General features: G+C 42.0%; 1 protein-coding gene across 9 annotated transcripts in view; it reads left to right on the top strand.

Moving 5' to 3' along the window:
* ITPR1 (inositol 1,4,5-trisphosphate receptor type 1) overlaps positions 1–22458 on the top strand; it is a 328509-nt gene that overhangs the window by 3172 nt on the left and 302879 nt on the right. For all 9 annotated transcript variants that reach the window (XM_086697546.1, XM_086697550.1, XM_086697547.1 and 6 more), the window contains exon 3: positions 19385–19492. In XM_086697546.1, coding sequence (XP_086553672.1) covers positions 19401–19492 — 92 coding nt within the window. In that variant the 5' untranslated portion in view covers positions 19385–19400. The remainder of the gene's footprint in view (positions 1–19384; positions 19493–22458) is intronic.

Here is a 22458-nt window from a genome sequence, read left to right as displayed (position 1 = left end):
ATAATATACTATCAAGATTTCCTTGTAGCAGGCAGGGAAAGTTCTTCATGCTCTATATGAATTACTCCTGGCCGCCTCTTTAAGTCCATGAAGTTGTTTGGGGTTGACAATATTATCCATTTAACAAAGTGGTGCCTTTTGGAGGGAAATGGCATCCTTTCTTGAGGAATGAGAGATGGAAAGGTTGCTTAGAGGAAAAGAGACAGATGAACCCAACCAGATAAATCTCTTGCCTTTTTCCTCAAAATATTTTCAAGTGAGCAGGACCAGGGTATTAGAGGGAGAGATAGAGAAAGGAATGAAACCTCTAATCCAATGGTATACAACTCGCTGACTTCTAGACAAAAAGAGTCGCATGGCTTTTTAGCTCATTTATAATGATCTTGTGGAAATTCTGATTTCTTTACAAGCAGCTCTTAAAAAACAAAAACAAAACAACAAACACCAAATATGAACACCCGAAAAAAAAAAAGACGACAGAAAAATAAAAGTAGGCTTAAAGTTAGGTTCCTAGGTCAAGCTGTCCTTGGATATATCTAATTAAGGAGTCTGTACAAGGCCATTGTCCCATCTTGTTTAGTGTTGGTTTGATCTTTTAAAATAAAACACATTGCGTTTGCAAGCTCTTTATTAACTGTAAGTGCATGCAATTTTTTTGGTTTACTTTTGTGTTTTTAAGCTTTTGCACTGCTCTTCTAATGAAATCAGTTAAGGCTTGAAGTCAGTGACAGCAACATAATTTTTATGATTCCTACCAATTTGCGTAGTGTCTGTGGTTCTGAGGTAATTGCTAATGAGGATGAGCTGAAAACACCACTAAAACCATCACCTGTGGAGCTAATTCTATTGAACTATGGCTAGGGTCTTCCCTCAGCTGGACATAGTTAACAACATTTGGTGTGATAAATCTGTGAATTTCTAATACCTGCTAACGTTGATATGATCCAAGTGTTTATTCCTACATTCAACAAATTTCTAGAGCACCTGCTGTGTGCTGAGATCTAGGAGTTCTAGGTGCTGGGGATACAACACTGAAAGTCCTGTGCCCAAGAGGCTTAGATCCTAGTTAGGGGGAAATAGGCATTATAAATAAGCAAACAGGTAGTGAGTGCTATGGAGAAAAAGCCAACTAAAGGAGAACAGAAAATAACATGTTGGTGAGGATCTGGAGCATTTGGAACTTTTGTGCACTGTTGGTGGGAATGTAAAATAGTGTAGGTACTGCAGAAGACAGTATGGTGGTTCCTTAAAAAATTAAACAGAATTACCAAATGATCCAACAATTCCACTCCTGGGTACATAACCAAAAGAATTGAAAGCAGAGACTCAATTGATATGTGTACATTCATATTCATAGAATTATTCATAGTAACCAAAAGGTAGAAACAACCCACATGTCCACTGATAAATGAATGGACAAACCAAAAGTGGCATGTCCATATAATGGAATATTATTCAGCCTTAAAAAGGAATGAAATTGTTGTATATGCTACAGGATGGGTGAAGGTTGAAAACATTATGCTAGGTGAAATAAGCCATACACATAGGGACAGGTAGAGTGGTGCTTGCCAGGGCCTGGGGAATGGGGAGTTTGTTCAGTGGGTACAGAGTTTCATCTGGGAAGATGAAAAAATTCTGGATGTGGATGGCAGTGTTGGTTGCAGAACTGTGTGAATGAACTTAATGCCATTGAATTGTGCACTTAAAAATGATTAAAATAGTAAATTTTATGTTGTGTATGTGTATTTTACCACGATAAAAATTGACAGCAATAACAACAGTGTAAAGGGGATAAGGAGGTATTAAGTGGGGATTGGGAATCAGGGAAGGGCTCTTTTTTTTTAAATTTTATTTATTTATTTACTTAAATGTTTATTTTTCAGAGAGAGAGGGAGAAAGAACGTGGTGGGGGGGGGGGGCGGGTACAGAGGATCTGAAGTGGGCTCCTCGCTGACAGCAGAGAGCCCGATGGGAAGCCCCAAACTCAAGAACCATGAGATTGTGACCTGAGCCGAAGTCAGGCACTTAACTGACTGAGCCACTCAGGTGCCCATATTTTTAATTTTTTAATGTTTATTTTGAGAGAGAGCATGAGCAGGGGAGGGGAAGAGAGAGGGAGGGAGAGAGAGAATCCTAAGCAGGCCCTGCTCTGTGAGTGCAGAGCCCAATATGGGTCTCGAACTCATGAACTGAAAGATCATGACCTGAACTGAAATCAAGAGCCACACACTTAACTGACTGAGCCACCCAGGCACCCCGGAAAGTGCTCTTTAATATGGTGCATTTGAGCAGAGATCTGAAGGAAGGGAGGTTAGCCAGTAGGTATCTGAGGGGAAAGGACATTCCAAAGAGCTAGAGCAGAAAGTGCAAAGGCCCTAAGTTGGGAAAAGGTTCGACAGGTTAGGGAAAGGAAGGAGGCTGAGTTGGTTGCAGCTGAGGGAGAGTGCTAGGCCTTCAGATGGGAGAGGGATTCCAGGTCAGATCCTGCAGGCACCAAGGTTTTGCAGGTAAGCAATGGTTTATTTCCCTGAGGATTTCTTAACTTTCTCAGAACTCTACATGTGGTTCTCAGCATCCCTGAGCTACCTTGTACTTTCTGAAGAGACTGGTGAGGCTGCCAAGATCACTTACCAGTTTGGAACTTGATTGGGGGTGGGGGGTAAAACCTAGATGTCTTGTTAGTCACATGACTTACTTGGGATTATAATCCCCTGTAGTTGGAAGGGAATCTTCTTAGATAAATAGATGAACCTGCAGTTGGTTTGGATAAGAATTTTAAGAATCTCATGATATTCTGTAGTTTTTTTCAACAGAAACCTTGTGTACTTTGCTACCACCCTCCAGTCTGTCAGGTCTCATTTTAAGGAATTACACAAGGAGAATTTACGTTCTGCTGTCTAGCATCATCCTTGGGGAATATCCAAATAAGTAATTCTCTCTGATAAGTGAAGGGGATCCCTTCATGTGTACAAATTTATAACATACATACCTGGTGATACTTACTGCATAAGATGCACATATTCAATTAACAAAAACAAGCCAGGCATCCCTAATCCCACCATTCAAGATGAGGGTTCCAGACCCCTGCATGTATACATAAGTAAAAATTATGTGTATAATATCATTAAAAAGGACTCTTGCCGTACCTCAAGTTTTGTTCCTTGCTGGTTTCACTCTATCCTGAACAGCTATCTTGTTAATCAATAGACACCCGTGTCTTCATTTTTATGAAGGTATCTGTACCTTTGATTTGATTGCATTTGGGTGGTGACAGGAATGGAATCACTAGGGGAAAACATCATTCAGATTTCATCACCATCATAGAATCCAGGTTTTCTCTCTCAGTTTATACTGGTTTTTAAGAAAACTAAATGGAAGGTAAAGCACTATTCCAAAGTTAGCTGGGTCATTACAGGGATAAAGCTTAGTAATGATTTATTTCAATACAGAATCTCTTACTCTTCAGAGTAACCTTCACTGTAGATAATTGGAAACACATAGAACAGTGAGATCTTAGTATCATGAACCCCTCTTTACTTATCACCTATCTGCACAGTTACCAATTCATGACCATTCTGTTTTCACCTGCATTCTGAGACACGTGTCTTGGGTGAGTTGGGAACAAATCCCTGATACCAGTTCATCTGTATTTTATTTTATTTATGTTTATTTATTTATTTTGAGAGATAGCAAGAGAGCGAGCGTGTGCGTGAGCACAAACAGGGAAGGAGCAGAGAGAGACAATCCCAAACAGGCCCTGTACTGTCAGCGCAGAGCCCAGTGCGGGCTCGATCTCACAAACCATGAGATCATGACCTGAGCCAAAGCCAAGAGTCGGGTGCTTAACTGACTGAATCACCCAGGCTCCATCTGTATTTTAGTATGTAGCTCTAGCATAGGGATTTAAAAACAAAAACAAAAAAACAACAACATAATACTGTGACCCATCACAGGGAGAAAAAGACATATTTTTTAATGGAGTCTGTGTTCTCCTTTTATGTTTATGTACATACATACAACATATATTACACAGGTGCATATATACACACATGCTTACAATATATACACACAATAATAATATATATGTATATTTCACAGTTTGTTTGAATCAGGATCCAAATAAGGTCAATAGATTACAAATGGTTGATGTGTCTTTTAATCTATGTTTTCTCTACACCTCTTCTTCTCCATGCATTTTATGGTTATTATTGAGGAAATGGGGTGATTTATTTTCCCATAGTTAAGATTTTGCTGACTGTGTCAGAGTGGTATAGTTAAACATGTACCTGTGTTCCCTGTGTATTACCCTATCTGGTGCTTAAATGTAGAGGCTTGATCAGAATCAGGGTTATTGTTGTTGTTGGCTACTTATATTTTTTTGAACTTCATTCAGGGAAGTATATGATATGTCTGGATATGCCTTATGATATTAGGAACCATTGATGTTCATTGCCTTAATCCATTAGTTTGTTAGGACTTGTCAAACTCCTGGTTTTCATTCTTCATTCATTAGCTGAACTATTTTACAAAAAGAAATTTTCCTCCACTAAGTTTTTTTGTTCTCTGTATTTTACTAGTTTTCAAAAATAACAAGTCGTTTCCTTACCATGATACATGGCAATGGTTCTCAACATGGTGACCCTGGAGACATTTTTGGTGGTCACAGCTAGGAAGAGGGTGCTGCTGGCCTAGAGGCCAGGGTGCTGATAAACAGCCTACAATACATTGCATAGCCATGTGCAGCCCAGAATTCTCCCTTTCGCAGTTAACAGCAGTGCAACTATTGAGAAACTCTTGTACCAAGATGACCAGTGGGTATGTATTTTGGTTACTATCTTTGTGAACTTGTGAATTTAAGCATAATTTATATCTTTTTGTGTAGCTATCCTTCTTGATCAGAGTGCTCATTTTTGCTCAGCAAGAGAGAGGCTTTTGAAGTTGGTTCAAAAACACAACTGTAGTAGTCTTTGATAGCTTTCTTGCTTTCAATATGAGAGAATGTTCCAGGCCCATATTCTATATTTCTTGCCCCAGGCCTGGAATCAGTCTTTTCTCCAAGGAGCTATAGTTCTTTTGAGTGGGAAATGGTGTTCAGAGACCTCTGCTCAGGGCCAGATAGGTATTCTTATTTTCCTCATACAGGTCAGAAAAGAAAGCAGAATGAAGAAAACTTAAAACCTGAATATTTTCAATGAAGGTATTTCCAAAGCATAGTTAACACATCTTTGCCTTTTTAAAAAGGATTCTGAAGGTACTCCTAACTTTGCACTTTGGTATCAGTTTTAACCTTAGTGTACTGGTGCTCAGGTAACAATAGTACTCCCCAGATTGGTAGGAATGTTACTGTTGTTCTGTATCCATGTTCTTCATACTGTATGGCAACCTACTATGAGATCCTGAAATCAGTTTAGTGGGCCTCCTTTAGCAGTTTTTTTTTTTTTTTTTAACTTTATTTACTTAGAAGGAGAGAGAGAACACAAGCGAGGGAAGTGCAGAGAGAGGGAGACAGAGAATCTTAAGCAGGCTCTACGCTGTCAGCACAGAGCGTGACCTGGGGCTTGAACTCAGGATCTATGAGATCATGACCTTAGCCGAAATCAAGAGTCAGATGCTTAACCAACTGAGCCACCCAGGTGCCCCTCCATCAGTGTATGTGTGTATACATATATACACATACATATGTGTGTGTGTGTGTATGTATATATATATATATATATTTTTTTTTTTTTTTTTAATGAAGTCGAGTAAATTAGAAAAACATCAAAGTGTATTGTATGGATACTTAGAAGGACATCCCCCCCCCCCATTCTCTCTGTCTCTCATACAGAGTGAACAGTGGGTTGTATTTCTTACTGTGGGTTTCAGTCAAAAATTTGAAAAACATTGCTCTACGTCTTTATTCCTCCATTTGTGGTCACCAGACCAGCATCATTGCCTTCACCAGTGAGCTTGTTAGTAGTGTAGACTCTCAGGCCCCACCCCAGACCCAGTGAATCAGAACCTGCATTTTAGCACAATCCCCAGGGGATTCATGCACACTCGAAAGTGTGAGAACCTCTATACTTAACCCCCAGTGTTTTTTCAGTGTTGTCTTATTTTTATGGTTATTTTTTCCTGGCTTGTTCTCACCTGTTGGAACTGACCTTTGTACTTGTCCTTAGTGGCCTTTTCATTCTCAATCAAGTGGAAGGTAGGCTAAGTCACCACTGAAGGTGAGCATGAAGTTCTGGCAGGACTGTCTCTGACAAAACTGGAAGCATTAGTTCTTACACTTGGGGGACTCTCTTATTGGCAGCAGTTTCAGATAGAAATGATACGTGTGAAACCTACTTAGGGTTGGGAGGTCACAGGTAGGAACAAGGCTGCATTTAACATGCTGTTTTCAGACACTTCGAGCAACTTAGGTTTTATAATGTTGTGTGACCCAGCGAATTAGCAGAACTTCTGGGCTGCTTATATGGTTGCTTATTAGATATAGATGAACGTAAGAAGAAACATCACTGACCTCCAAGTTCTTTGCTGTTTGTCTGTGTTTCACTAGGAACTTTATTTGGGAAGTGACTTTGTTTTGCAAAAACAGTTTCAAGACTTAACCATGCACGTATTTCTTTCTTTTTTTTTTTTTTAACATTTATTTATTTTGAGAGCATGAGATGTGAATGGGCAGAGAGAGAGACAGAGAGAGAAAGAGACGGAGAATCCCAAGTGGGCTCCACACTGCCAGCGCAGAGCCTGATATGGGGCTCGAACTCATGAACTGCGAGATCATGACCTGAGCTGAAGAGTCGGGGTGTTTAAACTGGCCACCCAGGTGCCCTCCATGCACATATTTCAGAATAGAAAAAGCTGATACACTACCTAGACTTATGGACATTCATTTATTTGCTTTGGTGCATCTGTGCCTGTGACTATGTCCCCATCCCTGCCCTGTCTATATCCACCTTGCCAAATACTACCCAAATGCTTCCTCTTCTGGGAAGACTTTCCTGATAATTTGAAAATCTTTGTTATTTGAAACTCCGTGGCGCTTTAAATCTATTTTCCTTACGGGCCTTTTTGATTTTTAACCTACAAATGCACCTGAGAAATAGTGTCCACAAGAGATTTGTTGAAAGAAGTTATGTATCTCCATGTTATATCTCCCTTGGAAGAATGTAGGCTACTTGTCAGAAGAATCTAATCATTTGTAAGCCTCTCCTGATTAAATATTTCTGAAATTGGTAGTTTGCTTTGAAAAGCCTCTTTTGCTGTGGAGAGCAAAGTGAGGACTGTGCAGAAATGTATTAAGTGGTTTCTTTTGATAGCTTCTGAGATGTTTCTCAGAACAGTTCTTGGGTGGGCATTGGGCTTGGGAAACTGTTGAGTGTTAATAAAAGGGAGTGAAGGTAATAATCAGGGAGGGAAGCACAGTTGCTCTGAGGCTGTAATGGTATCGCCCTGCCGAACCACAGGATGGGGGCTCCGCAGGATTGGGTACTGACTGCCTCTTGAGTAGGGGCTAAACATGTAACATCTGTGCTTCTGTTTCCTCCTCTGTAGAATAGGTATAAAAATACCTGCTTTGGGCCATTGCTGCCAAGTCAAACGTTTGCAAAAAGTCTCAGAGATTAAAAAAAGAAAAAAAAAACAACAACAAAGCCTGTGTCCCTAGAGGAATGGTTCTCAACCAGTGGGGTGATTTTGCCCTGTGGGGACTTGTGGCAATGTCTGGAGACTTTTTTGTCACAGCTGAGGGAAAGTGGGTGCTACTGGCATTTAGCAGGTGGAGGTCAGGGATGTCACTAAACATCCTGCAATACACATGATATGTCCTCCACAACAAGGAATTATCTGCACTAAAATGTAGCCCTCAGTAGCCCTGAGGTTGAGAAACTGTCCTAGACTGATTTTTCCCAGACTAATTGAGACACTGCTCTCTCTCTGAGGATGTTCATCAAATCTGATTTGTTGGGTTTTGTTTTTTGTTTATTATTATTATTACTATTTTGGTGGTTCAGGTTGTGAGCAGAGGGGCGTCTCTTCAGGCTGGGGATGACTTTAACTTTTTAATAAAATAAATACCACCCTTCCCCCGCTTCCCCTAGGTACTGGCTTTGGTTTCTGGAGCCCTGTGATCTATTTGCTTTGTTGTTGTTTTTTAATGTATGTTTATTTTTGAGAGAGAGAGACAGCGTGTGAGCACGGGATGGGCAGAGAGAGGGAGACAGAATCTGAAGCAGGCTCTGGGCTCTGAGCTGTCAACACAGAGCCTGATGTGGGGCTCCAACTCACAAACCCTTGAGATGATGACCTGAGCCTAAGTCGGATGCTTAACCACCTGAGGCACCCTGGTGCCCCTATGGTCTATTAGCTTTGGTAGTACACGGCTGTGTGACCTACAAGAAGTCACTCAGGTTTATTGTTGTTTGCTTTTTCCGCCTATAAAATGAGGAATTTCAGCTAGATGATCTCTACCCACCAAATAGAAAATTTTCTGACTGCCAACTTTGAGCTTTTGATTGGCTTTTCTTATATTGGCCTGGGAGAATAGGAAACTTGAGAGCACGTGTCAGAATTGACATCTTTGCTGAAAAATAGCCATGTAGATAATGTACCTTTTTCAAGAATAGGCTATTTAGTGGGCATGTTTGTGAAAAGACACATAGGTTTATCTTTGTGTGCGTGTGTTTATCTCTTGTGTGTCTAATGAGCAACATTTAAATTAGAGAATTGCTCTGAACTGCTGATTTACAACTGCTCTTTCTGAGATTGTCATAGAGGGCCCTGCTTAAAGTTGAAACTTCTGAGTTGGTGACTTCCTTTGGGACTGTCTGAAAACGAAAGCAGAATACAATTTTCTATCCTCCGAGAGAAGTGCTTTTTGCGATAGAATAAGTGGTCTCCTGATGGGACACTGCATTTCTGAGGACAATCTGATTAGCCACTAATAGGACCAAAAGGCAAGCAGGGGGCTGCACAAACATGTGTATGGTGGGGTGGGGGGAGCTGCCGGCCGGTGTCCACCTCAGAAATACCGTGTTTCTGCTCCTCGTTTCACAAGAAAGATGATATCGTCAAGTCTTTGCTCAAAGGAAGTTCCAAAATTAACTGTGAGAGTGCCCAGTTACAGAAGAGACGGTGTAAAAGAGCGCCTCTTTCCTTGTCTTGGAAAAGTCCACTGTGAGTGTGGTAGGTTTTCTCTTCCCTGTATTTACAGCCATATTACCATATATGTACCTGGGTGAGGGCATCTTAAGGAGGCCTGTGCTCCTCTGGAAGGAGTGTCCTTGGCCTCCAGCCACGAGATTGATCAAATGCCGGCAACTCTTCCTTTTTCTGTGCACACTCTTGCTTTCCCTCTGAAAGGCCTTGTGGTTTGCCTGGCTTGGCCCACGGGGGGCTGCTTGACCTGAAAGTGAAGTGCTGCTCTTTTGTGTTGATGGCAGCTGTGGCCCCCAGGTCTTATCTGTGTTCCTGGAGACCAGCTGCCCGAGGCCTGCTGAATCTCCAGGCGCTTTTAAGTCTTTGTGCATGAGCCCTCTCTTTGCTGCCTAGCTTGAAAGGAAGCCTTTTGATTTTATTCATTTTAAGCAATCATTTTTAAAGCAAGCAGCAATAAAACCACTAAGTCTTTGGCAGAGGCCTTCTGTTTTTTAGGAGGTGGAGATGATGTGAATATGCCAAGAAAGAGCAGAGAAGACTGATGGATTTCCATTGGCTACCTTTTTTAGCAGAAGAATGGCTTTTCCGAGTACCCTGTGCTTTGGGGCCAAGTGGCAAAGCTTAGTGACTGAAGGGTAGACCCAGAGGGGGCTATGGAGGTGGGATGCTGTCATTCATTCTTCACCTGGCTGTACTTTGGGGGTTTGAGTTTTACTAGGAAGAGTGGGAAGAACATTCTGCTGGAGTTGGCATTGACAAATTCAGATAAATGCATCACACAGTGTGTCCTTTGTCTATACCACTCATCATGTGGACTTGCTGGTTGATAGGGTTAATCCTCAACGGATTGTAAGCCCTAAAAAGTTTAGTAAGAGTAGTTTATGAGAGTTGGAAATACAGCAAATTGGCAGACAGGAATAATCCCAGTAAATAGGAATGTTTCCCATCTTTTACTTTCTTTGTGCTAAGCAAGCCCATTATTTTCTTTTACACATTTGAACCTCAAAACAGCTTTATGAGGCAAGCTCTCATGATCCTCATTCTGCAGATGAGGGAACTGAGTTCCAGAAAGAGTAAGTAACTTGGTCAAGATTATAAACTTCCTGTCACACTTAGCAATAAAGGCAGACTTTTTACCCTGGCTTGGGAAATGCCACTGGCCCAGGCTTCTTCTTCTCTGACCTTACCCCGCACTTTCTTTCTTTCCCCATTAATGGTCCAGACGTTGTGGCTGGCTGTCTTTTTCTTGAACTTGCCAACTTCTTTTCTGCGCACAGTGCCTTTGTACTAGCTATTTGCTCTGCCTAAAATGCTCTTCCACCTGATTTTTTTGCATGATTGCCTCTGTCTTGACTTTCAGGTCTTAGCTTAAATGTCTCAACTTGCTCTCTCTGACCAGCCAAAAGTAAAATGTCACACAGTTTTAATTCTCTGCCTAGTACTTAACACTATCTGATTGGTTGTGCCTGTAAAACTATCATGAGAACCAGGACCTGGACTGTCTTCTTTTTACCTATGTCCCACACACCTGGAGTAGGGATAGTGCATGGTAGGTATTCGATAAATTTGTTGAATAAAAAGGTGGTTTCAAATCAGGGGGTTTTCTCTAAAGTCTTGGATGTTGTATGTTTTGCATTTTAGTCCTGTCCAGTTTTTCATGTTTATGCAGTATGAGTCCTGAGCACATAGGCAGTGTCAAACCAGAACTTAAAATTTATAGTAGCATTTTTCAAAATTTTGGTTCTCAGGAACTCTTGACATGCTTAGAAATTTCTGAGGACCCCAAAGAACTTAGGTTTATGTGAGTTAGAACCATCTGTACTTACCTCATTAGAAATTAACACCAAGACAATTAACACTGAGACAACATGAAAAATAAGCCAATCGTATGTTAACACAGTAACATATTTTTAATGAACAGTAGCTCTATTTTCCAAAAAAAATTTTTGCAAGAGAGTGGCATTGTTTTACTTTTTTGCAAATTGATAAATATCTGGCTTAATAGAAGATAGCTGGAGTCCTGTATCTTACATATTTCCACCTCCAGTCTCTTCTGACATCTTATGTCCTGCAGCCTCTGGAAAACTCAACCATGGTGTGAGAGATGGAGTAAAAAGGCAAATAGTGCGTTGGTGTTATTATGAAAATAGTTAGGACTTTGAAGAGCCTCTGAAAGGGTCTTGGGTTGAACTCCCAGGGGTCCTTGGGCGTCATGGAGAGCCACTAGCTTATAGAGTAGCCAGGTAATTTGAAAGGTGGGTGGTGCCATGGAACAACTCAGAGACTGAGAACCTGAAGGCTTAGGTAGCAGGATGCAATTGATTGTTCCTAAGTCCGGATATTGAATCAGAGCTTTTTGTTTAGAAATACATGCATGGGGATACATTGAAGCTGTGTCTGCAAAACAAACACAAGAAAGCAAAACAAAAAAAACCCTTCCCAGCTAAAGTGCTGAATTGCAAAGGACCCTGAAAACTTGGAAGCTAGTGGTACTTGTTTTAGGTTCATCTTTTTCAGATGAGCAAGATTATAGCAAGCATTCTAGAAGTTCTGCAGTGGGATGGGTCATTAAAAAATAATAAAGCATGGGTTCTTCTCCATGTCTGAGAATAGTAGCTTCAAATATAACTCCCTTTATAGCTGTTACTCTAAACCCTTACTTGGTTCTCCTTGTAGCTTTTGGACTCAGATGAAGTTGTGTCCTATAATAGAAATTAGATTGGCTTAGTGCTTTATTGGTCTCAGATATTGTCACAACTGGTCTTAAAGATACCAAGGTGGAGGCTGTTAAAAATAGATGAGATAATCCCTGCTAGCCAGCCATTTAAGAAAGGCAAATGATTACAGTCCAGGCCTCTGGGGGGTATTTTGAACGTCTCGGGTAATGTATATAAGATTGTGAAAGTTAAGGTAATTGGGTGGTAAAACACACAGGGAACTTGGACCTCAGGAGATGATTGGTGCCCTGGGGGGCCGTTGTGGCAGGGAGGTCCTTAGTTCTTGACACCAATGCTTGGAAGGACCTAATTTAAGGGCAGACTCTGTGGGGCTTTTCTCCTTCCCAATTACTGTTTAGCCCCAAGGCCCAAGCGGCTTCATCTTACTTAAATAAAGGAGGCTTCTTGCTTCTATGTGTCCATAAAAATCTTCAGGTCAAAATATTTTGGTCCCTGGCTTTGGGGTCCATTACCTGGTATAAATAAAGCTTCTGACTTCCTCCTTTGCCTGTCTAGGATTAAGTGATACCTTAGGTAACTTCTTGGTTAAGGAAAGTATTCTAATTTAGTCTCATTTCAGGAGTTGCTAACTTCTAAATTCTGAGTTGTGTGTAGGCGAAAATTGAGATTTTTTTTTTTTTTTAGAAAAATGAATATAATGCAATTAGTTAAGTGTGTGCGGGAGAAATAGATGGGAAAAATTATAATAAGTGAGTTTTCTGGCATAGTCAAAGCTTTTAGCAAAAAGGAAAAAAAAAGGAAACTCAAAACCTATCTTAATGCTTAAAATGAAACGAATATACTTCTTTTTCAGTGAGGCTATGATTTAGCCTGTCTTCACACCGAAGTGAAAGAGGTTCTAAATATTGAATTATTCCTTTGAAGATGTTTCCACCTCATCTCCTCCTTGCCTCCCACAGGGGCCTGATTTGATGTTAGATGTGGGAATGGAGTTGAGGTCTGACTGTCTTGGGTATGGTGAGTTTGGGGGCTGAAAAGCAACAGTACCTTGGATGACCTGTGCAAGTACTGCCCACCTCCTAGGCTTACAGAGATTGAAACATTTCTGAGACATGTTTATTCGGATGTGTTTCCAACAGTGCTGACAAAGTAAGAAGCATATATCAAGCAGAAGAATAAGTTATCGACAGAAGTGAGTGAACGCTTTGGAGGAAGAAAAGTGAACTTTTCCATTTCAGTCTCATTCAAAAATACAAAAATGGGTGTTTACTAAAGGCCATATATTGGGCTGAGCACTTTGTGTGGATTGTTTTACCTCTCTTGGTGACCCTGAGATAGGAAGAGTCCCTCCTCCTTTTTTTTTTTTTTTAATGTCTGTTTATTTTTGAGAGAGAGTGCACATGCATGCATGGGGGAGGGGCAGAGAGAAGCGGGGAGACAGAATCCCAAGCAGGCTCCACACTGTCAGTGCAGAGTCTGAACTAGAACTCGAACCCATGGAACTGTGAGATCTTGACCTGAGCCGAATTCAAGAGTTGGATGCTGAACTGACTGAGCCACCCAGGCACTGCTCCTCTCTTTTAATTGGTTGAGAGAGCTGAAATTCAGGAAAGTTATGTCAGTTGTCTAAGCACAAGAAGATGGAATTCAGACTCAAGTTTTCTGTTTCTAGACTTTTTGGACACAGAGGGGACAGTCACTGGGGGAGGGGTACTTTCTGCCAGAGACAGAAGTTAAAATTTTTTTTTTCTTCAGAAGTTAAAATTTTGTTTCTGGCTCCCAAATGTCCTAGAAATCTGTTGAAAAGGTCTAACAGACCTCTATTCTCTACCCTTGCTCCAACAGTGTCAACTTGATTTTCTTCAGTTTTAGGAAAACAATCACCTAAAAATAGTTTAAATTCTTTTAGGTAACAGATAAGATGACATGATTACATTGGACCCAGATGTGCTTGTCGTGTCCCAGGCGCTGTAGAAGGGAAGGAAAAACTCAGCTCTCCTGTCCTCATGGGCTTGATAGTCTAGAGGTGAAGACAAGTAAATAAGCAAACCAGTAAATAAGCAATTTTAGGACAGTGGTAGTGCCCAGATAGGGTAATTAGAGTACCGAGTAGAGAAGAATGTCAGGCAGCAGTTACAGCGTGTCCAAAGGCACATGGCATGTTGGGGGATCTGGGAGAATGTTCATCATGGCCAGAGGGTAAAAGGTGGGTGGGCAGTACAGCGAGACGAAGAGGTGAAGGTAGGCAAGGACCAGATCATGAGGAGTCCCAAATCTCTTTGGAATGTTTTAAGCACAGGAATGACATGATCTGATTTATGTTTCTATAAGATCACGCTGGAAAAAAAAAAAGATTTTGCTGGCTTATGTGTAGAATAGATTGAGGGGCAAAGAAGGATTCAGAGTCTTTATGGAGCCCATTTGTCAATGATCCTGGCTGAGGTTTGGGCGGGAGTAAAAGAGTTACAAAGAATTGGAGGATTCAAGAGAGAGACTAAAACTTAAAATCAGTAAGATTAGATGCTCCTACTTCATTACTTGCTAAATATTTACTCAGCACCTACCATGTGCTAGGGATTGGTGAGAGGAATAAAGTAGTATGCAAAACAGATCCCTCAAACTGATGTTGGCTTAAACTAGGACAGGGCGCGGGATAAGGATGAATGTATTCTAGGCCTGAGTGAAGAGCATGGGCAAAGGCCTTGTGGCAGGGATAAGGCAAGGGAAGACTGGCGGTGCCACCTGGCGTTGTGGAGGTAGATGAAGTGGGTGGGGAGGGGGAGAGACAGATTGGGGAGATAGTTGAGTTCTTTCTGGTATATTGAGGTGCTGTCAGTATCCAGGAGCTGAATCCCAGTAGTTGTTGGCCTTGAGGTACAGATTGAGGAATCCTAGAAGCCCCTGGAGCCAGTGGGGGTGGGGTGGGATGACGCAGGGCGGGTGTAGAAAAGGCAAAGAACAACAAGATTGTGAGACCACAGATGTGGAGGACTACGACCTCTGGTTTCTGTTCACCTAGGAGATCTCTGAATTTGTGTGTTTTTATTCCCGCCTTTTTTTGAGTGGAATCAGATGTACCTTTTCCTTATACATTGCTCAGGTTTCAGTGGACAAAGAACTGAAGCTGAGCCAGTGGGCAGTGTGAGGCTCCTGAGCGTCTCACAGAGGCAGTGAGCCCCCTTTCTGTGCCCTGGTCTAGCCACCCTGGGAGAATCCTATTTTAAGAGGTGCATCAGCCTGTCAGAGCAGTGCTGGGAGGTGGCGGGGTGGGGGTGGGGGGGCGCAGTAGTTGCCTGCATACAATGCACTTATTTCCTGCAGGCGTTTTGCTGACTTGTTGATGCACATGATCTTACTGAACCTAGTGACAGCCTGTTGAGGGAGCTACTCATATTATCCCTATTTTATGGATGAGGAAAGTGAGGTTTAGGAAGATGAGAGAGCTGGCCTGAAGTCCTAGAATGACGTGGTGGCAGAGCTGGAGGTGCCTGGCAATCTGACTCTGGAGCCTCCGCTCCTGTCTGCCCTTGGGTGAGGACTGCTCTGGAGACCAGGCCATGTCTGGAATCACCCAGGATGATGATGCTCTGCAAACAGAAGCAAAGTCCTAAGGAGATCAGAGGGCGTTCACATTTTGAGAGGTTTCTGAGCATCGGGGGATAGACCAGTAGCAGATTCTCTAGGATATTTTTTTGTGCAGGGGACACAGGAATATTTCCTAAGTGGGCTTTTTGAACCTGGAACCATTTCTGGAACCATTTGAGCCCTTGCCCAAACCATCTGAACCGTGAAACATTGCCAGGTGTTTAAGCAGAAGCAAGGTCATCCTTAGGAGTCATGGTAGGGGTATTCCATTATTGGGCAAGAGATGGAATTACACACTTTATAGGTTCCCTCCAACCTTTATGCCATGATTCTGTATATTTGGAAAGACCACAATGCTTTGTGATTGGGAACTGAGCATAATTCCATAGAGTTCAGGTTATTTTTAATAGGTGAATTAGGGAGGATAATTATTTTCCCTAAAGTGAAATATATTGTCACAGATCATCCAGGAGTGCATTTGTTAGGATACCCAGCTGATTTTTTATACGGGGATCCTTTGCTTTGCTGAGTTTAAATTTTGAAGTCCTAGAATCTTTCAGTTCGACTTCATCTGACTAAAAAATAATAAATAGCCAGCATTGAGTGAAAGTCTACCAGTCTCTGTATCAGGTACTTTTCAGGCACTGTTTCATCTGTTCCTTACAATAATCCCTTGCAGTTAAGTGTTATCCTCATTTTACAGATGAAACAAAAACAGGTTTAAGTGGGCCGGATGGCAGTGTTGAACTAATAATAATAATAGCTTGCACCCAGAAAGAAGATTGGAGCTCTGCACCTGACCATCCGAGCCTTTTCCAATATATCGTGGACCGACTCAAAGTTGATTAGCAAAGAGCCCTGGGTGTCGTTAGAGTGTTTGACCTATCAGGGTCTTGCAGATCAAGGTTGGCGCTGGCTGTTTCTGTATTAGGGGGGGTCCCCGGCCGGGAGCACTGGGTACTGCTGTGAGAAGTTGGCCGGCACAGATGGTCCAGGATCAGATAAAGAGACAGGTTCTCCCACCCTGTTATAAACAACAGGAAATCTTCCAAAAGATTGCTCCCACGCCCATCACTCGCTGGCTGACTTTCCCTCCAGGCTCCAGAGGCCTGTTCTCTTGACTCTCCTGGCCTTTGTTTTTCCTTCTAGGGTAGGGCTGATGATGGCCCCAGGACCTTTCCTCCCTCTCTCCCTTATCCTTCTCCTCTTCTAACACTTCACTAATGATAGATGAGGGAAGCCCTCCAAAGCTTTCCAGCCAGACCAGTCCTTTTTGAGGGGACCTACGTCTTGAGGCCCTTGGGGAAGACTCTGTAGCGCCTTCCACTTCCCGTTTTTGGTTGTTTCTTTAAATTGGGGACCCCTGGCAGATTTCCCAGTTGAGGATCATTAACTATGATGGACATACTGATCATTGTTTTCTGGGAAAACTGTAAAATATGGCTAAAGTTGACTTAGTTGTCTGCTTAACAAACATGGTTGGGAAGAAGGTTAATTTCCTTTTTTCTGACTTACCAAAGTATTGTGTGGCCATGGTAGAAAAATTAGGGAACACTGAGGTAGAAGAACTAGGAAACATAATTGTACGGAACACAGAAATTCAGGTCTTCATAATCTTAATAAGGATGGCTGATGTTTTCGTTGATGTTCCAGGGGTCATTGTTGATGAGAAGCTCTGCTTAAGACTCTGATGTGACTTAAAACCCTGGCCTGGGGCATCTTCACATCTCTGGATCTTGGTTTCTCCAACAATAAAATGAGAATAATAGTTGTACCCACTTCATGTGGTGGTCGTGAGGATTCAGTAAGAGAACATGTGTAAAGCCCTTAAGCACCACCGTGAGCCTGATGGTGCTTGATAAATGTTAGTCATTATTATTTGCAATGGTAGCACTGCAGAACTGTGCTAGAGAAACACTGTGTTCAGACATCTATTTCAATTATCAACTGCAGGCGATAGTACATCATTCCAGAACACTGAATTATGTCTGCTTCTTTCCATTAGGGACCTGGAATCTTTCAGTAAGGTAACCAGGAGGTGAGGAAAGTTGAGAAAACAGGGGTCACACTGCTATTTACTGGCCTGATCTCCATGGGGGCCAATTTGAAGGGCAAGCCCAAAAGGACAGAGTTAGGCCCACTAGACAAGGCCTCCTTGACTGAGCACATCCCTGCTCTCCTGTATCCAGGCTTCCCCTGTGTCCTTCTGGGAGGCCAGAGTGTGAAGACACAAATTTGGTCTGGCTCAAAATTCAAACAGAACTTGATTTCCAATAATAAGTCCCAGACGTATGTTGACTTGCTGACCCCTTATGATGAGGCTTTTAAATATAAGCACGTAAGGGAAATATTAAAGTCCTTAGTGTTTTCCACTTGTGCAGCTTTTTCGGGTGTTGTTTAAAACACTGGTTTGCCTTTTAGGTATGAAATAACCAGTTAGGAAGAAGTAACAGGCTTGATTCTGGAGAGTGGGTCTTGGCTGGCAAATTGTCCCTCTACACATGATTTGTGTGTCTTTCCACAAGGTTTACAGATGTTGGCTGTTTTTTTGGAGAATGTGTTCTCACTTGCTGTCTTTCTCAATGCATAAGTTCATGTTCAGTGAAATGTTCCTTCTCTTGCTATATCTGGGTTGTTTGGAGGGATTAGTTTTTCCTTGTAGATTCTCAAGCAGTGAACTGAGGTTATTTAACAGTTCATTTTTAGCACCTGGCACTCCTGCTAAGTAGGAGAAATGCTTCCCTAGGTTTCCTGATGATCATTGCTCCATGATTTTAACCAAAAGAAAACTTGGTGCCCAGAAGGCAATTCCAGAAGAGAATACTTTTCCACGCCATTACAAGTCTTGTGGCTTTGCAGGTGAATGATTTCTAGCTGGGGAGCTGGAGTAAAGACATTGGAGAAGATGCTTAAGAGGCTCTGGGTTTGGAGGAGAGATTCTGGGAAGACTCGGTTTACTCCATGCATCTACATCAGATGCCTGAGGAAGCCATGGGGTGTTAGCTGGGGTCCACACCAGCGCACTGTTTTCCCACATAACTGAGCTTGTTTTTTAAATGTCAAAATTTTTATAATTGGCTCCCACTCCTCAATATTTATGGCCCTCATGAAAGCTGTGCCTATGAGTCATGTCAATATTTTTGTTGGTGTATGTGGTGTGTGTGTGTGTGTGTGTGTGTGTGTGTGTGTGTGTGTGTGTGTGTGTAAGTAATGATTTCTGGGCTGTGGAGAGATTTCCTGGAACTTAAGAGTCTTTTCTAGGACTGCCCCTAACTAGCCATTATGTTTTCCTGACCAGGGTTCTTACCTGACCTGAGCCATCTTATTCTTACCTGCAGGGTTTGGACCAGGTGCTAAGATCCTTTCTCCCCAAGTGTTTGGGTGAAGGGTAAGAAGGGTAAGAAGGAAAGAAATTGAAATAGCATTTGGATGAAGTGGGTACAGTTGTTGAATTTTTAAAAGGCCACTGGAGGTTTGTGGTATTTGTTACTAGGTTTCCTTTTATTAATTTTGTTGCTTTGGTACCTCAGCACAGGCACAGCCAGACCCAAGTTTTATACCAGGTGTTTCCTTCTGACTTCACATTGCCTGAGGCAGATTGAATATGTTAATGTTTCATAAGTCAGACTTTCCAACTCCTTAATCACTGCAGAGTTGTTGGCTGACTTCCATGCAGTCTTTATATTCACTATTCATTATCGAGGGTCCTCAATTTGTAGAGTTGGATTTGGGTGTGGTTTTGTTAGAAACCAGCGTTATTGTGGTTGGAATATCCTGAAATAAATGATATATGGAAAAAAATGTTGTTGCATATGTCCTTGCTTGGCTCATTTAATTGCCTGCCTGTCACACTCTCGTTTAAATTTGACTTTTAAGTAGGGCGCTTAGGAAAGTTGAGCTAAGCCAACTCTCAGTGACTCTTTTCCCCCCTCTGAGCATTTCTTTCCTTCTAATAACGTTGCATATTTTACTTTGTCTAGGCTTTTCGAGAAAGACATGTCTGACAAGATGTCTAGTTTCCTACATATTGGAGACATTTGTTCTTTGTACGCGGAAGGATCGACAAATGGATTTATTAGCACCTTGGGGTAAGAGTGCCTGATTTCTTGTGTTGCAGGTTTTGTTTAAGACCTCATAATGCCAGCTTAAAAACTGATTTTTCTAAGATAAGTATGTTACTATTTGACTTGGCTTTTCTAGGAGCATTTGGAATCATAATACCAAATCTCAGGTTAGCCAAGTTTACCTCTTACACAAAAGTACTGTTTTCTTGTCAGTTCTGGAGAGCAAAATCTGATTAATTAGGACTCTTACAATTCAGAATTTACTATAATTTCCTATTCACATACAAGGGGGAATCATAAGGGGAAAAGTGCGAAGTGTATGGGATAAAATTTTAATACTATTTAATACAGACCTGAAAGAAATGCTTTTTAGCTTTCATAAAAACTCTTATTTTCTTTGTTTTTTAAAGTTTATTTGTGAGAGAGTGCGCACGCACAAGCAGGGAGGGGCAGAGAGAGAGAGAGGGACAGAATCCAAAGCAGACTCCAGACTCGAAGCTGTCAGCATAGAGCCCAAGAGGGGAGCCCAAGAGGGCTCAGACTCATGAACTGTGAGATCATGACCTGAGCCAAAGTCGGATCCTTAACCAAAGCCATCCAGGCACCACACAGTTGTTATTTTCAAATGCTAACTTACTTGTCATTTAAGCGAAGACTAGCACTTCTTGTATGCTGATCTCTTTTCTCTGAAGTAGAACCTTTTCCTAGTTTACTTATTTATTTATTTTCTTTTTAAATTTTTAAATGTTTGTTTATTTTTGAGAGAGAGAGCATGAATAGGCTAGGGGCAGAGAGAGGGGGAGACACAGGATCTGAAACAGGCTCTGGGCTCTGCCTACAGCACAGGGGCCTGAACTCCCCAATGTGGGGCCTGAACTCCCCAAGTGCAAGATCATGACCTGAGCAAAGTGAGACGCTTAAATGACTGAGCCACCCAGGCGCCCCTAACCTTTCCTATTTTAAATTGATGTACGCATTTGAGGGGCACCTGGGTGGCTCGGTTGGTTAAGCGTCTGACTTCAGCTCAGGTCATGATCTCACAGCTTGTGAGTTCAAGCCCTGCATGGGGCTGTGTGTTGACAGCTCAGAGCCTGGAACCTGCTTCAGATTCTGTGTCTCCCTCTCTCTCTGTCCCTCCCCCGCTCACACTCTCATCTCTCATAGATGAATAAATGCTAAAAAATTAAAAAAATAATAAATTGCTGTACGCATTTGAAAATTACATATTGTACAAAGTTCTGTAAATAAGATTTTTGTTCTTTTGTGATTTCTTCAATTTTTACTCAACTTGTAAGAGTGTAACTACATTCCATAATGTCCTTATTGGATGATCTTCTCCCTTTTCCTCCTCCCATTGTCTGCAAGAGGAAATGAGAAGTGAAATAGCCCCAAAGGCAGAGAGAAGCAGAATGGAGAATCAAGATGGTTAACTCCAGAAGACAAAGGAATGGTCTTGATTGTCTTTGTGTAGAAAGTAGTTAGGCCCCAGGGTGGAATTGTTGAATTTGGCAGGAGCTGATCTCAAATGGGGGAAGGAAAGCCAACAGCTTCTCCAAGAACCTTATTCTTATAGCAGCCAGAACCTCTCTTTTAATAACAGCTATTATTGAAAGCATGCTTGTTCTCTGGTATTTGTGCAGAGTGGATATTCTCAGGCTGTCATTCAGGTCACTGTAGCCTCAAGGAACAAGTTACTTCAGATGTAGAATCTTAGTTAGCTCAGTTGGACCTTGTTGTAGAAAATGTTTGTTTTCAAAAGTCATCTTGATCACCAAACTCACTAAGTGTTTGTCAGTTCTTACTTTTCTTAACCTCTCTACACCAGAGACCCACCCTTCACAACTTCTCTTCCGTGGCTTTTGGCTAAGAGGCCTTCCTGTTTGTGCATCTCCAATTGCCCGTTTTCTCTTCTTGGCTGAGTCCTTCCTTTTTCTGTTCCTCATGTTTGAATCTTGGATCCTCTGCTTATTTCCCAGCGATGGTAATAAATAGGAGTAACCCCTTACAGGAGTCCTATGGATATTTATAGCACTGTGCTCCGTACTGTATATACATCTTGCCATTAATCCCCAAACACCTCTTTAGAGTGAGCATTATTATTATTCCTCTTTATGGAGGCAAAAACCTCTGCGCTTCTGAGAGGTGAAGTCATCTGCCCAAGGCTTCACAGCTGTGAACAACCTTGACTCCAGGACCAGTGCTCTTAGCAGTTGCCTTGAGAGGGGTAGACTTTGCATTCCCTACCTTTCCTGACAATCCGTGTTGTCAGGCAGAATCGGGTCATCACCCTCCTCGCTGTCTGCCCACAGCTCTTACTCCTGTGGATGCCTTATTAAACCCCAACCCCACCTTATGCCTCATCTCCTCTCTATGGCCCTGATTTCTTTTAATGGTGCCATTGCCCTTCCAGTCACCCAGGCTTACTTCCAGTTGATAGCTGAGCCCACTTGTGGCAGCCCCTGAAATCTTAGTGCTGCCTTTCCCTTTGTCCTCTTCTTCGAGAGCGTCCCTTCTTAGAATTTTTATGAGGTACGAATTCTTTGTTTTATAAGAGTTTCCCTTAAGTATTATAAACAAATTAATTATAAGGTTCCTTCTCACTTTTTCTTAAAATTTTTTTTAGTATTCATTTTTGAGACAGAGAGCACAGGTGGGGAAGGGGCAGAGAGAGAGGAAGACACAGAATCTGAAGTAGGCTCTAGGCTCTGAGCTGTCATCACAGAGCCCGACGCTGGGCTGGAACCCATGAACTGTGAGATCATGACGTGAGTGGAGGTCAGACACTTAACTGACTGAGCCACCCAGGTGCCCCTCCTTCCTTTTTCTCTAATGTGTAGATGGCCCATTTTGAATTTTGGGCTCTACTACTTACCTCAGATGAGTTTTTCCTTGGTTCAAAATGGACTTGGAAAATAAAGTTTGGCCTTCTTCCTTTTAATATTTGTTAACATTTATGGGGTACTAGTTGTGAATGACAGTGAATGACCACC

Source organism: Puma concolor, chromosome A2, assembly GCF_028749965.1.
Source record: "Puma concolor isolate L17-30 chromosome A2, mPumCon1.1.hap2, whole genome shotgun sequence".
NCBI lineage: Eukaryota > Metazoa > Chordata > Mammalia > Carnivora > Felidae > Puma > Puma concolor.
Note: the sequence above shows the minus strand (reverse complement) of the source record. Positions and strands in the feature narration are given on the sequence as shown.